The sequence below is a fragment of the Lepidothrix coronata genome, unplaced genomic scaffold (genome assembly GCF_001604755.1).
Source record: "Lepidothrix coronata isolate B3197 unplaced genomic scaffold, Lepidothrix_coronata-1.0 Scaffold58, whole genome shotgun sequence".
In the NCBI taxonomy this organism is placed as follows: Eukaryota; Metazoa; Chordata; class Aves; order Passeriformes; family Pipridae; genus Lepidothrix; species Lepidothrix coronata.
This window is the reverse complement of record NW_016690238.1, coordinates 390,663-404,610: the sequence shown is the minus strand read 5'-3', so window position 1 is coordinate 404,610 and position 13,948 is coordinate 390,663. Positions and strand designations below refer to the sequence as shown.

The following is a 13,948-nucleotide window of genomic DNA, read 5'->3' as shown; positions in this document are numbered from 1 at the left end:
TTTGATACATGGTTCTGGCTGGGTTTTATTGTATTCCTGTACATGCTGGCTAATTCACAAAATTTGGCAATTTGCAATGGGTCATTAGCACGAATTAGCAACTTTCTGATGGATATCAGAGCTCTGCAAATGTGCCTTATTAATCTAGGAGATACACCTATTTATTATCCCTCCCAGGGAAAAAAAAGGGGATTTCTCGGCATGGTACTCGCTCTGCTTGCATTTGTCCCTGTCTGCGTCCGCCTTCCCTCCTCCTTTACTTCACAGTCTGGTTGGTTTTTTCCCAAAGTGTTCCCAGGCTGATGGTGTGACAGGAAGAGCGATTACAGCTGCACACACCGGCCTGGCTGCAAACGGAGCCTCAGCTCAGGGAGCCAAGGTGCCCTAATTGGTTATCGAATGAAGGGAATTAAAGGCATTAATAGGTGAAGTGGCAGCTCCTTCGGTTTTGGAGCGGCGGAGAGATGTTCGTCCTCTTCTGAAGGCTGGGAAACGGCCAAGGCTGGCTGCGTGCTCTGCTCCTAAAGGGAAAAATAGAGGAAATAAAGCCCAGAAGCTCTCCCTTCCCTGGGAGCAACCTGGGAGCAAGCAAGCCAGTGGCTGTCTGTCCTCTCCAAACTGTGCTGTCAAGGAAGAGCTGTGGCTGGGAGACACCACTCAGCTGGGATCACTCCAGTGCTGCTCCTTTGGATGGAGAAGATGGAAAAGAGACGTTGACTTTGGCACAGAGTGGCAGCACAGCAAGTGGTTTCCTGTTCCTGCTGTACCTCCATGGAGGGTGATCCTTGTTGGAAACCTGTGTGTCTGCGACCATGTGAACCCAGGTTGGGACTGGGCCCATCATGGGGCAGGAGGATGGCAGGGAGACCAGGAGCAAGTGGAGGAGCTTCCCTGCCTCCAGAGCCCTGGCAGGAAAAGGGACAAATGGCCGTTTCACTGATGCCTGACACCCTGAGCTCACGATGATGCCAATAACCCCAGGTGCCTTCCCACATTCCTGCTAACGGCACTGGGTGTGCAGGGAAAAGGATGAGCTCCCTTTTCCAGTACTTACTCCAGCAGTTATTTATGCCCCTTGATTGTCTTTGGTCTTCGCCAGCTCTTCTTTCTTCCCATCTCCGTGACTGATGCTGCAAGGATCTTTCCTGGTCACATCCATCTTGCTGCTTCCTCTCGCTGCTGGCGATCTTCCAGCCTGTGCAGAGCTCTGAAGTTTGGGAGCCTTTTGGGTTATTTTTACATGCTCTCTACCCTTGTCCGGGCTGTGTGTGAGGACAGGTCACCAGTTCAGACACCTCTAAGCCTCTTGTAAATCAGTTCCCTTCTGTGCTGGGGTTAGCAAGGGTGTAAATGAACTGGTTTTTAAATCCACATGGCTGCTCGGCTTTCCCAATGGAAACCAGCTCTCTGCTCAAGGGACAATCAGCCCCTAGGTTTGTCCCTATGAGAAGCATTGCAGTGCCAAATAGATTGGCTCAGACATCCTGTTTTGAGTGTTTAATGTTGTTTTTGGCACCAGCCAGCAGTGACATGGCTGGCTGGGCTCAACACGAATGGGCTTTGTGTGGGTAGGGGAGCACCAGGGCTGTGTCTGGTGCTGCTGGAATGCACTGGCTTGTCTGGGGCAGGCTGATCCAAAGCGATTCCGAGTTAATCCTGGCTGGTTATTGCTCGCAGTGTTGCTTTTTGCTTTTGCCACCATGTAGCTGCCAACGGTCCGTGTGTCAGCCTTCGGCAGCCAAACTCTGTGGTGACGCCTCTCCGCTCCTGTGGCACTGCCCGTGCCTGCCGGGCACCTGCTGGGTGCTGTGTGCCGGTGACACCGTGACACCCAGAGGGTGGCACGTGGGGATCATGGGGCAAGCGGGAGATGCAGGTTTTGGGTGAAGATGGGGCTGTGTTTCTAGTTAGTGTTAAGCCATCGTGTGCAGGTCTGGGCACTGCAGTTACACAGGGGTGTCCTCCAGCGTGCAGACACAACAGTGAGGGGAAAATCCTGCTGGGTGTCCCTAATTCAGGATAGGTCTGAGAGATGAACTTGCAGGAAGGAAGCTGCTCCGTTATTTTAACCATCGAATGCTTTTTCTCCCACGCATGCAGGTTTTTCAGTTCCTCTTTCCCAGTACAGCCAAATGTTTAGAGCACTGGGCAGGAGTTTGCACTTAAGGATGTGGGTGCTGAGGTGCTAAGAAGGCTCTTGGCCATTTTCACCTGCCAGAGATTTTGGAGTCTGCAAGGTCATGCTTGCTGGAAGACACTTAGTGTGGCGTTCTTGGATGAGCAGGCTGAGATCCAGCCAGCATCCAGAGCCTGAGCCTTGCTGCTCCCTGCTCATTCCATGGCAGAGGCTTGGGAAGCGACAGGGCAGTGCTCTCAGAGCTGTAACAAAGCACTGGCATGGCTCTTGCCTGCTCATGCTGTGCTTGATGCTCCTCCAGTCTGTGCCACTGAGTTATCCCAGCGCTGTGGCCTTCCCTGCAAACCTGGCTCCTGCCTGGCAGGAGAGTCCTCAGCTCTCTGTAGGAGGGCTGTGTGTGCAGAAACGTTGCTGGACTTAAGGGCAGCTACAAAGAGGAGCCACATGGAGAAGTCAAGGGGCAACAGATACAAATTGTGCCAGGAGAGGTTTCATCTCAACATAAGAAAGTAATTTTTTATAGTGAGAACAACCATTCAATGAAACCACCCCCTCTGGGATACGGTAGAGTCCATGTCGCTAGAGGTTTTCAAGATACGACTGGACGGGGTGGTATAATCTCACCTGGGCTCCCTTTCCTGTGAAAGATTGGGCAAGGTGACCTTTCAAGGTCCCTTACAACCTGGTCTGCTCTACGTTCTGTGACCTGAGTCATGCTGACATGTACGTTCACACTTGTGTGGAACGATGGTTCTTGCTCAGCTTTCCACTGGAGAAGTGACTCCAGCAGCGCGATTCGGTGGAGAGTGAGCAGGCATTCCAAGAAGGTGCGGTTTGCCTGCTGTCCTTCATGGGAATGGAGTGTTTGGTGCCTTCCTGTGGGCCTGTAGGTATGGACGTGCCTCCTGCTTGAGCTGAACACCATGCAGTTGTGTGATGGTTCTCTCACCAATGGTTTTCTTGAAACATGAAGCTCTTGGACTTCCTTGTGAGTTGGCAGAGGAAATGTGAGCCATGTTTCATTCAGTACAGAAGTAGGTACCTTAAAAAAACACACAAGATGAGAGACATCAAAATCAAATACTTAAAATCTGAAGAACCCTGGGCTCTTGAGGCACGAACAGGCAAAAAATTGGGACTTTGGTGATGACACTTCAAGACTGACAGGAGGATTAAAGAGGTACTTGTTCCAGTTTTCCCAGTTCCACGATATAAAGGAAAGCCTGAAATGTTTGCCTGTCTTTGTATTCCCCCTTTCTGTGTGCCTTGTGTATTGGGGCTGCATGTGGCCTGTTGGGAGTTGAGGGAAGCGAGGGATTCTGGCAAGAGTGGCTTTGCCTGTCAGCCGTGTTCAACAGTGTTGGGTTTTTCAGCCCTAGGTCAGGTTCCTCATGGTGTTGAGGTTAAAAAAGTGTCAATAAGAAGCAAATGCTGAGCTTTAGCTAATCTTGTATTTTCATCAAACACTGGCACTGTGCACACATCTCTTGTATTGACAGCTTTGCTGAATGTTGTCGTGTGCCGTAGTTGTCCTGAACATTGCTATAAAGGCTGTGTTTTAAAGTCAGGAGTAGACGGGGGTGGGTGTGAGGTTGAATTTTGATCCTAGATGCATCTTTTGCCTGATGAAGAATGTGAAGTGGATGCCTGAGTGTGTATTTGGGAGCAGTTGGGTGTTATGGCTGATAGATCTCCAGAGCTTTCCTCCAGGTAGGGTGATTGCCTGGCTGCTCCAACACCAAAGCTCTGCTCACCTCTCCACCTTCCTCTATCTCCAACCTCTTCCAGTGACCTCTTCTGTCCTGCTTTTGTCATGCTTGGACTGAAATATTTCAGGCTTTTCTCAAGAATGCCAACAAATGACTCATCACTCGAGCGCTGCCCTGTGTCAGGTTCATCTCCAGTGTCAAGGCTCAGCCTACAGAAACTTGGAGTCCCGGCCTAAGTTTGGCAGTGTCTCTCCCGGTGCTCTGGCTGCAGTGCATGCTGGAACATGTAGTCTTAGTGGGGTGCACCTCCATATTAAAAAAAGAAGGGTGGCTCCATTTTATTCAAATTGGGTTCAGCCTTCTCCCTCCTGGCAGCTTGCCGGCGCCGTCCCACTCAGCCCCGAGAGCCACCGAAGTTCTCCCGGCGCCTTGTGTGAGCGCGGAGGCGGGAGCGCAGCTCCTCCATTCAAAATCTTGCTTAATTCCACATTGAACAGCTTGTTTTGAAGCCCTATGCTTCAGCGTGTTTTGCAACAGCTCGGACTCCCGCCGGGCGCAGGCGGTGGAGGGATCCTGCCCACGTTGGGTGGCAGTTCTGGAGGGTGTCATGGCAAATCTCCTTTGTCTGCTACGGCCTGACTGATGTCTGGGGGAGAGCGAACCCTCCTCCCCTGCGTGATTTCTTGAGCTGAAAGCAGCAAGTGAGTGAGGAAGCTCCTTTGTGCAGATTTCTCCGTCTCCTCTTGTTCGTGCCAGCTGGCTCGCGTTCAACATTTCTCTTTTTTTCTCTCTCTCTTTTTTTTTTCTCTTCCCTCTCCCCCAGCTCTAGAGAGAGGGGGCGGGGAGAGAGGGAACATCTTAAAAAGAAATCTGCAGAAAAGACATGGGAGTTACTTAACAAAAATCCAACCCAAACAAGCCCAGCTGGGGGATTACAGGCGCGGCGGTGGGAGCCGAGCGGGGAGCGAGTGCGGCAGCTCGGAGAAGGCACCGCGTTGCCCCCCCCACCACCCCGAGTTTCTTTAGTCGTAAAAGGAAACAAAAAGGGATCTTGTGCGGAGGCAGCGGATGGGGAGAGCGGCCGGCTGGCTGCCAGCCGCGGGAGGAAGGGCCTCGCATTGTGGCCCCTCGTGCTGCTGCCTTGGCTGGGGGCTCGTGGGGAGCCCTTTGGGGGTCTTGGCAAGCTGTTGGGGGGGGCAGCAGCCCTTCCACGCCACTGCCTTTGCCTCACCCAGGAGGGAGCGGAGGGCTCTGTCTGCTCTCCGGGGTTGCTCCTGGCTGGAGAGAGCATCTCGCCGAACCCTCTGCTCCCTGCCTCGTACCCCGCTGGAGGAAATGCCGTGTCCTACAGATTTTCTCCCCCCCTTCCCTGTCCTCTTTGCTGCTCCTTCTTGCGGGCATTCCTGAAAGTTAATCAGGGTGAAAATTGCAGTCGGTCATGTCTGGAAGCCACCAGAGGCTGATCCTGGAGCGCTGCAGGCTGAAGCACATGGCTATGAGACAGTCTCCCTACGTGTGGGCTGGCTGCTGCCAGGAGAAGAGCTTTTCTCCTGCATCTTGCTGCCCTTGGGCGGTCAGTGCTTCCCTGCTTTGGTCTCTTGGCCTCCGGTAACCGGCGGAGAAAGCTGGAGTGGCGCGGGCTTGGCAGGTTCTGAGCATCCTGCACTGGTTTTAGCACAAAGAGCCGGGGGCTCCTGCGGTTTCCTCGCTGCCTTTTGGAATGCGAATGTTCTGGTGGAGGAGCTGTCTCTAGGTGTGTGTGCAGCCCCGAAAGTGAACTTTCAGGTTTGTCTCTGAATACGGTTTGGCTCTGTCCCAGCCCGTAGATGTGGATTGTAGAGGTCTCAGCACCTAATGGAGCTGAATTATTCATGTCTGGTGCTGTGTGTGTGCAGCATTCCCAAGCAGAAAGCTGTCTCCTTGTAGGATCTGCGCTCCAGGACTGCTCTTAAAACGCTTCGTTGGCAGGTCTCCAGGCCAACAAGTGAGCACATGCTTTTCATGTTGCGCGGGGATCAATCCTGCGATGGCAGGAGGTAAGGGGAAGGACACATTTACAGCTGAATCAATCTCCTCGCTCTGTTTTCTGAGATGCCATGATTTATGGTGGCGTTACACCGCCCAGCAGGAGAGCAGGGAGGATCTGGATAGAACCCGGCACTTCTCCAGCTTGGGCAAAGCAGGCAGTGGGAAAGGCACCCCTTTCTCTGGGACATGGGCTGTGGGAGCCAGGGTTCCCCATCTACCAAAATACCTGTGACAGGGTAGGTTGGGAATCCCTGGGGGTCTGGCTTGGGAGAGGGACCCAAAACGCTCCTTCAGCTGCAAGGTAGAGCCTGCAAGAGTGGAGAAGAGAAATGGGGAATTGGAAGTTTCAGGGAGGAGGTTTTAGAGCTGTGGGGAATTTTTTAGAGCCACATGCAATTGAGGATGTTCAGGGGGTCCCCCCACATCGTGTCAATGGGGTCCCAGCCTTCAGTCTAGGAGGGCTGGAAAGGGCCCATGCCTGCTCCAGTCCCTCTTCCCGTTGTGGCACGTCATGAGCTCCCTGCCCTGCTCTTGGCATGACGAGCCTTCCCCCGGCTCTTGCCAATCCAGCATGTTCCTGTCCGTCCTGTTTGTGATTCCCTTCCCTCTGCATTAGCAGAGCCTGGGCTCCCTCGGCGCCTCCTCTGTAGGGTGAGGGTTTTTGCTCCTCTTGTTTTCTAACCCTTTGATTGTTCCTAGCTCTCTAATTGCCGAGCACTCAGTGGACTTCTGGGCTCCTTCTTCCTTTTGTTGTGGTAGGAATTGGCAAAAACTGCTGCTGCTTGCAGAGTTTCAGACCCAAGTCCCGCTCATCTGCTCTCCTTATTCCACATGTATAAATAATATTTATGGAGATGTGTGTGCGTGTGTATCTGCACGTTTGGAACAGCAAGGTGAATTCCCTGGTGGGAGCGGAGAGCCGGCCGAGCCGGCATCGTGGAGTTGTTGCATGGAGCGGTAGATGCTGTGCCTGTCACAGTACAACCCTGCGGATTGTCCATTGCTTTTCTGCCACTACGAGGTCAGATCCTTGTCCTTTGTCCTTCTGATCCGAGCTGGCCGTGACCCTTTGCCTGCTCCAACCTTGGGTTGGCAATTCTTGGATTTGGAGGCTGAGCCTCATCCTCTCCCAGCAGCTCCTGTGTGTTAGTCCTGTGCATCAGTGCTGTGTCCACCTGTCCATTGGGGTTGTTCCTGGATTCCATCCCTCAGCTTAGGGCTGGGAAGGGGCTGTTATGAGCCAAAAATCTGGTTCATCCGTCTTGTTACCATCTTTGCCCATATGCACAAAGGGATTGTTGTAGATCCATGGCACAGAGAGATGGCTGTGCCATGCAGAGGTGAGGTGGTCACTGCCAATTGCTGGCCCCACCGGTGGTTTGGAGAGAGGCTCCGAAGAGACAGGTTGATGGGGTTGGGCTGGACACCCTGGCTTGGGACTGGGGAGCAGGTCCTGGGGCAGGAAGAGGAGGAGGAGGTAATAGTAGAAACACGCAGGGCAGCTTTGGGAAGCCGTTAGTGACTCCGGTGCATAAAGTGATATCCTGATTCGGCACTTTCCTTGCTGCTGAAATGAGAGGTCAGTGCTTTTCATTTCCAGCTTGCACGCAAGCCCCCAGCTCCTAGGGTTAAAAATCTCCGTAATGACCTGTCAGAGAGCGGATTATTAGCTGTACAGAGCCGAGGATGCTGTGGGGAGCAGATGGAAAATGGTCTGGCTGCGGCAGCCTGGCTGATGAAAGAATCCCTGGCATTTTTACAGTGTTTGCATCTCTGGAAACGCACCGTGAAGCTGCTTTCCAGGCTCCTGCCTGCTGGGGTTTGAAGAAATTTGTATGTGTGTGTGTGTTTTTTTTCCCCTTCCCTTCTCATTTCTCTTCAAGTCACCTGTTTTTGAAGTGTTGCTTGTAAATAGTACCAGGAGCCAGCAGGCTCGGAGCTTGGTGGGGAAGGGGAGGACAGTGCTCCGGAGAGGAACCTCATCCAAATGGGTGGTCAAGGATTTCTTAAGGGTTCTGGAGCATAGGCGGCCTGGCTGGATGGTGCTGGGAAGAAGCTGTTACATGTGTTAATTATGTCTCGTCGGGTAATTGCCACAACTCTGTAGCTGTGTCAGGTTGCGCGTGGGTGTCTTTTTTGTTTCCCTCCGGGGCGAGGGGCTGGGAAGCTGGGAGGAGATATTTTGGGCTCACAGGGGTCAGCTGTGGCGTGGGCAGGTAGGGCTGAGCCCCCACTTCCCAGTTAACACTGGGTACTTGTACAATTGCGTCTTGGTTTCCCATTGGAAGCTTATTGTGGAGGTGATGGTGGTAAACATCCCAAATCCGGGTGCTGTGTTGTGCTGCCCGGAGGTGTGGGATGGGAACCCTGTGCTTCCCACTGCGATTTGGCCTTTGGTGACCGCTCTGATGCGTCCCAAGTGTTACAAGCACTCTGAAGCCTGGGATTTATTTCCCACTGAGGCGCTCTGCTTCCCTGGCGAGCGGCTCTCGTCCCTCACAGCAAGGCTGGTGTGGAGAGGAGCCCTCCCTCCGGGTGGCATCGGCAGGAGAGGAATCAATTCTCCCTCCCAGGGGCAGTGCTCGATAATTCAGAGGGAAATGGCGAGTGGGGAAACGTGTGAGTAATGTCTTGTTGGAGCCGAGAGCCGCGACCTGCCAGGGCTGGTATTGATCGAGGACCGGTGCCAGATGGCTGCTGCTGTGGGGGCAGCTGCTGAGCAGCCCCAGCCTGGGGGATGGCAGGAGGATTCTGCGAGGGGAGATTTGGGAGGTTGGGGGTTTCACCCTGCCCAGATCTCTCCTAGCTGCAGGTGCAGCTGCCAATGAAGGCAGATCTGCCTGCCTGTGGCTCTTCGTGTGTAACCTTGTTTTCTTTGCTTTCCCTTCTAGCAGCGATGCCGTCACCTGGGCAGACCCCGACCACTGGAAGCCCCCCAAGGACGTAGGTGACCCCCAGGGCGTGGAGACAGGGAAGAGCCTTGAATCGTGAGGGGTTGTTAACTCTAAGATGTCCTTGAGCAGCGGAGCTTCCGGAGGGAAAGGAATTGATGCGAACCCGGTTGAGACGTACGACAGCGGGGATGAGTGGGACATTGGTGTAGGGAATCTCATCATTGACCTGGACGCTGATTTGGAGAAGGATCAGCAGAAATTGGAAATGTCGGGCTCCAAGGAGGTGGGGCTCCCGGCACCCAATGCAGTGGCGACACTACCGGATAACATCAAGTTTGTGAGCCCAGTGCCGGGCCCTCAGGGCAAGGAGGGCAAATCCAAGTCAAAAAGGAGCAAGACTGGCAAGGACAGTGGGAAGCCGACCCCGGGGTCCTCCCTGTTCACTCCCAGTGAGGGAGCTGGTGGCAAGAAGGAGGCTCAAGGACGCTCTGGAGATGGCGCGAACTCAGGTGGTTTGGTGCCTGCCGTCACCCCGAAGGGCTCAGAGAAGTCGGCCAAGGCGTCTCGCAGCGTGGCCGGCTCCAAGAAAGAGAAGGAGGGTGGCTCATCCAAAAGCAAGAAGGAAAGGAGTGAAGGTGCAGGGGCTGCGGTGGAGAAGGAGTCCAGCGTGCTGCAGCCCCTGGCCCTGGCAGTGAGGGTGGGACAGTATGATGGGGGCCAGGGGACAGAGCCTGCTGCTGCCGAGCAGCTTGGGAGTATAGCTATTGACACGGGAGCTGCGCTCAATCCCTTGGGAGTTAAGTCGGAGCTGGAGGATGGGGAAAGTGAGTGCCGGCAGCTGAAGAAGGTGAAATCGGAGAAGGTAAGAAAGGTGTCAGGGTGTGGGTGACGTTGCTGCTCCTGTGCCAGAATGTCCTGCTGTGGGTGGCAAGGGAACGGGATCATGTGTCTTGTACTGCTGGGACCAACACTGGTGATGACTGGTGCCTGCTGGTTCTGGTGTGAAGGTGGTTTGGCCATGTGATGTGCCGGTGTCTGGACGTGGCGATGGAATGGCACTGTCAAGCTGTGCCTGGCTGCTGGGAACTGTGTGTCAGCAAATCACCTGCAGCCACTGTGCTCCGGGTACCATCCTGCTGTGCCCTCTGGGATTTGGTTTCTTTGGTGCTGTGGCTGTGCCAGTGGGTCCAGACCTCTCTGGCCTCTGTCACTCTGCTGTCAAGGTGATGTCCTGGTGCTGAGCTCCAGCTCCCAACGGGACACATGGCTTCTGTGGGCCGCTGTGCTCTGTATCCCGCTGGCTTCCCCTTGAGTGCCAAGGCTCCCTGCAGCCCCTGGAGGAATTTATTTCTCTCTGGTTGCATCATGTGCAGAGAAGGATCCCTTAATGTGTCAGTGAGCGTGGGATCTGCATGGGCTCGTGGGTGAGCACAAGGAGCAGGGCTGACAGGAGTCACCGCCTCGTTCCTGGAGCTGCCGATGGTACGTGGGCTCTGTCCCATGGGTGGTGATGATCCAGCCCAGGCCAGCCAGGGCTGTGGGTGATGTTTGTTGTGTTGCTCCTCTGCTGACATGCGGCAGCGATGCAGAGCTGGCCAAGCTGCTCTTCCAGGTCACCAAGGGCACAAAAAGCCCCACCAGTGGCACATGACCTACAGGGTGAGTGGCTATCTGTCCAGGTGGTGCTGGCCTCTGGGTGGCTGCATGGCTGGACATGGCCATTTTGGGACTCTTTTCTTGTTTCTCAGTAATCACAGTGGCTGATGGGTAAATGGAGAAGATTTTGGAGTTCTGTGGGTAAATGGGGAAAACTTTGAGCATGTGGAGGTCTGCGCTCTCCTCTGTGCCAGCTGCACACGGATGTCTCCAGTGTGTGCCTGTGGAGCCACATGTTTGCCGCACATGGGGTGAGCACCACAAGCATGTATGTTTGGGATGGCTCGGCCCTATTGCCATCAACACTTGCTGGGGTTGGTAGAGTGGCTGAGCAGCATTGGGGTGCACATCGCCGTGTCTGCAGCTGGCGGCTCCCAGGAGGATTTCTGCTTTAGTGTGGGGATCACAGTGTAGGCACCAGGATAGGTGGGGAGGGCACAGTGGAGCTGGTAGAGGTTCCGAGGCTAGGGTTTTGTTGGGGAGCATGTATAGAGAGAAGAGTGGTGGAGATGGTTAGCCATGGGATGGCTCTGGGACACAAGGGCTGCTGAATGGCTTGGGGCTATATCCACTTGAGAGGAAGACCCTGGGGCAGGTGACTGAAGCCTGTAAAATTCAGGAGTGGTGTGGAGATGATATGTTGTTCCCTTGTCCGTTCTAGCAGTGGAACCAGAGTGAATGAAACCAGGAAGAGCAGCAGATGCTGTTCTACATGATGGACTGGAATGTTGCTGCTAAAAACTATGGATGGTGAAAGTCCGCCAGTGCTCTGGGGCACTTGGTGGGTTTGTGGAGGAGAAGCCTATCGGGGTTTGTACAGAACAATGTCTTTTTTGCTTGGGAAAAGCAGGAGGAGGACAGGAGCTTGGGAAGTGGTTTGGGAAGTATTTCAACGTGCTTGGCTGTTACATTCCATCACAGCCATCTGTGTTGGCTGCTGCCACAGGCAGCACTGGAGCCGGCTGGACCTTGGGTCGTACCATGCATGACTTGCTGTGCTGTTACTATCAAAGATTTATTTCTTTCACTAATGCAGGTGCAGAAATCCTCTGTAACTGGAGGGGTAAAATGGAGGTGGGGTGTTGTTGGAGGAGGAGCTGGACATGCCCCAGCCTTGTGAGCTGGCACCCAGAAACTCCCTGTCTGCTGGGCTGGTCCCACAGTGTGGGCAGCAGATGCAGGAGGATTCTGCCCCTCTGCCCTGCTCAGGTGAGACCCCACCTGCAGAGCTGCCTCCAGCTCTGGGGCACCAGCATAAGAAGGATGTGGAGCTGCTGGAGTGAGTCCAGAGGAGGCCACAGAGCTGCTCCAAGGGCTGGAGCCCCTCTGCTCTGGAGCCAGGCTGGGAGAACTGGGGGTGTTGAACCTGGAGAAGAGAAGCTCCAGGGAGACCTTAGAGCCCCTTCCAGTGTCTAAAGGGGCTCCAAGAGAGCTGGAGAGGGAATTTGGACAAGGACAGGTGGGACAGGTGAAGGGGGAATGGCTTCCCAGTGCCAGAGGGCAGGGTTAGATGAGACATTGGGAAGAAATTCTTGGCTGTGAAGGTGGTGAGGCCCTGGTGCAGGTTGTCCAGAGCAGCTGTGGCTGCCCCATCCCTGGAAGTGTTGGAAGGCCAGGTTGGATGGGGCTTGGAGCAACCTAGTCTAGTGGAAGGTGTCCCTGCCCACAGCAGGGGATGGAACAAGATGATCTTTAAAGTCCCTTCCAACCCAAACCATTCTGTCATCTCCATGCTGATACCCTGTGAGGAAGGTTCTGCCATTTTACTTCTTTATATTCAGGCACAACCACCTCAGTGAGTGCTCAGCTTGGAGGGCTGATCCTTGTTTTGAGAAGGGATTTGATGTCTGGATCTGCAGGAACACATGTTGCATTTGCACTTAGGAATCATTGACTGTGTTTCATCAGCCTCCTGGGGGCAGCTGGATGGCTTCCTTTGGGTCGGGAAAGCCGTGGGCGAGGAGAAGAAAGGTGTCTGCATGGCAAGGGGTGGGAAGACAGTTTTGTTTCTTGAGGAAGAGCCTGAGGCTGGGCAGATGCCTGGGACAGGGTGGAGGACAGAGAGGGTACAATGGGGGACATGGTGATGGGGGATATGGCATTGGGCTCATCCTGTCTCCTAAAAGCTGTGGAGGTGCCCTAAAAACTGCATGTGGAGTCCAAAGGAGAAGTGAAGAACGGAGGTACATGCTGGCTGTGGGAGGGACACTCCTCCAGGCAGTGCATCGAGGGGATGAAGGGGGCAGGTTCATTCTGGCCTGGCAACAAACCCTGCCTGGGAAGCGAGAAACTTGCTCAGACCGAAACAGGAACGGCCACAACATGACTCAGCCCAACCTTTGGACTCCATCAGCTTGTCCTCTGCTTAACCCTGTGCTGCTCCCTCTTCTGTTCCGGGCAGGGAAGCTGGTCTCCATCTGTGGATGAAGGGAGACTGTCTGTCCCTCCACTGGCTTCAGCCCAGGGTAGGCGACTTCCCCGTCCGTAGGTGCGTGCTGAGCTTGGCATCTTCAGCCAGGAGGTTCTGTTGTATCTCCATGGCTGGATTAATGAACACTTTAGCAGGGAGTGCTTTGACTTGATGAGGTGCTTTGGTGCCCCAGCCAGTTCATGCCCCAGCCAGCTCACCCTACTTGCCTCTGCTTCTGCTTTTGTGCTCTTCTAGTATCTCACTGTAGGGTTTGGCAGCCCTCAAGTCTTTGCAGGGTGTAGGAAGGAGCTTTGCTGTCGGTTCTTTCGGATACCCTTCCATGTCAGCCAGTGCTCTGTGGTGCCATGTCCACAGGCGAGGTCACCCTTACTCCCATGTCTGACATCGCAGCGATGAAGCCTGTGGATGTGGCCCATGGGTTTAATGGAATTTGTTTTGCCAGTGTGACCCCCATGGCTCCTCTGGTTGCTGCTTCCCAGAGTGAAGCTTCAGGAACTGAATATCCCAAATGTCCCTTTTCTTGGTGTGGATCTTGGCCTTGTCCAGGCCTGTTACATGCTCTCCTCGAACCTGATGCCATCAGTGTGTTGGGGCACAAGTGATAACTTCTCCAGGGATGGGGGCTGATCATGATGAAACCCACTGGCAATAACCCTGCTGAGACCTTCCAGGGACTCTGGGATGGGCTGAGCACCTCACACGAGTTTGCCTCAGGCTGTGGTTGGTGCCTGGGCAGCTTCTTGGAGCCCCAAAAGATATTTGGGGGGCCAGCAATGGAAGCTTAATACTTCTTGCACCAGGGAGAGAAAAGAGCTTGTGCTGACGGACCCATAACCAGAGTGTGGGGACCAGAGGCTTGATCAGTCCCTGGGTTATTGGCGATGGGGGTTTGGTCTGGGGGAATAGTGGTGTTTGGGAGGGAACGGCAGCTCTCCGGCGAGCAGCCACGCTCAGCAAAATGGCCGTGCACGGAGGAGCAGCGCCCGCTGTGCAGTCCTTGCCCCACCGGCTGCCGTGGCAGGGCCGAGCTGGCCCCGGGGCCCGGTGGCTGCGGCGGTGGGCGCTCGGTCGCCAGCTCTGCACCCACCTCGCT

The 13,948-nt window shown here is 54.5% G+C and overlaps 1 protein-coding gene across 2 annotated transcripts in view; it reads left to right on the top strand.

The window, feature by feature from the left end:
• ZNF609 (zinc finger protein 609) overlaps positions 1–13,948 on the top strand; it is a 64,540-nt gene that overhangs the window by 5,161 nt on the left and 45,431 nt on the right. For both annotated transcript variants that reach the window (XM_017816891.1, XM_017816890.1), the window contains exon 2: positions 8,766–9,630. In XM_017816891.1, the coding sequence (XP_017672380.1) occupies positions 8,884–9,630 (747 nt within the window). In that variant the 5' untranslated portion in view covers positions 8,766–8,883. The remainder of the gene's footprint in view (positions 1–8,765; positions 9,631–13,948) is intronic.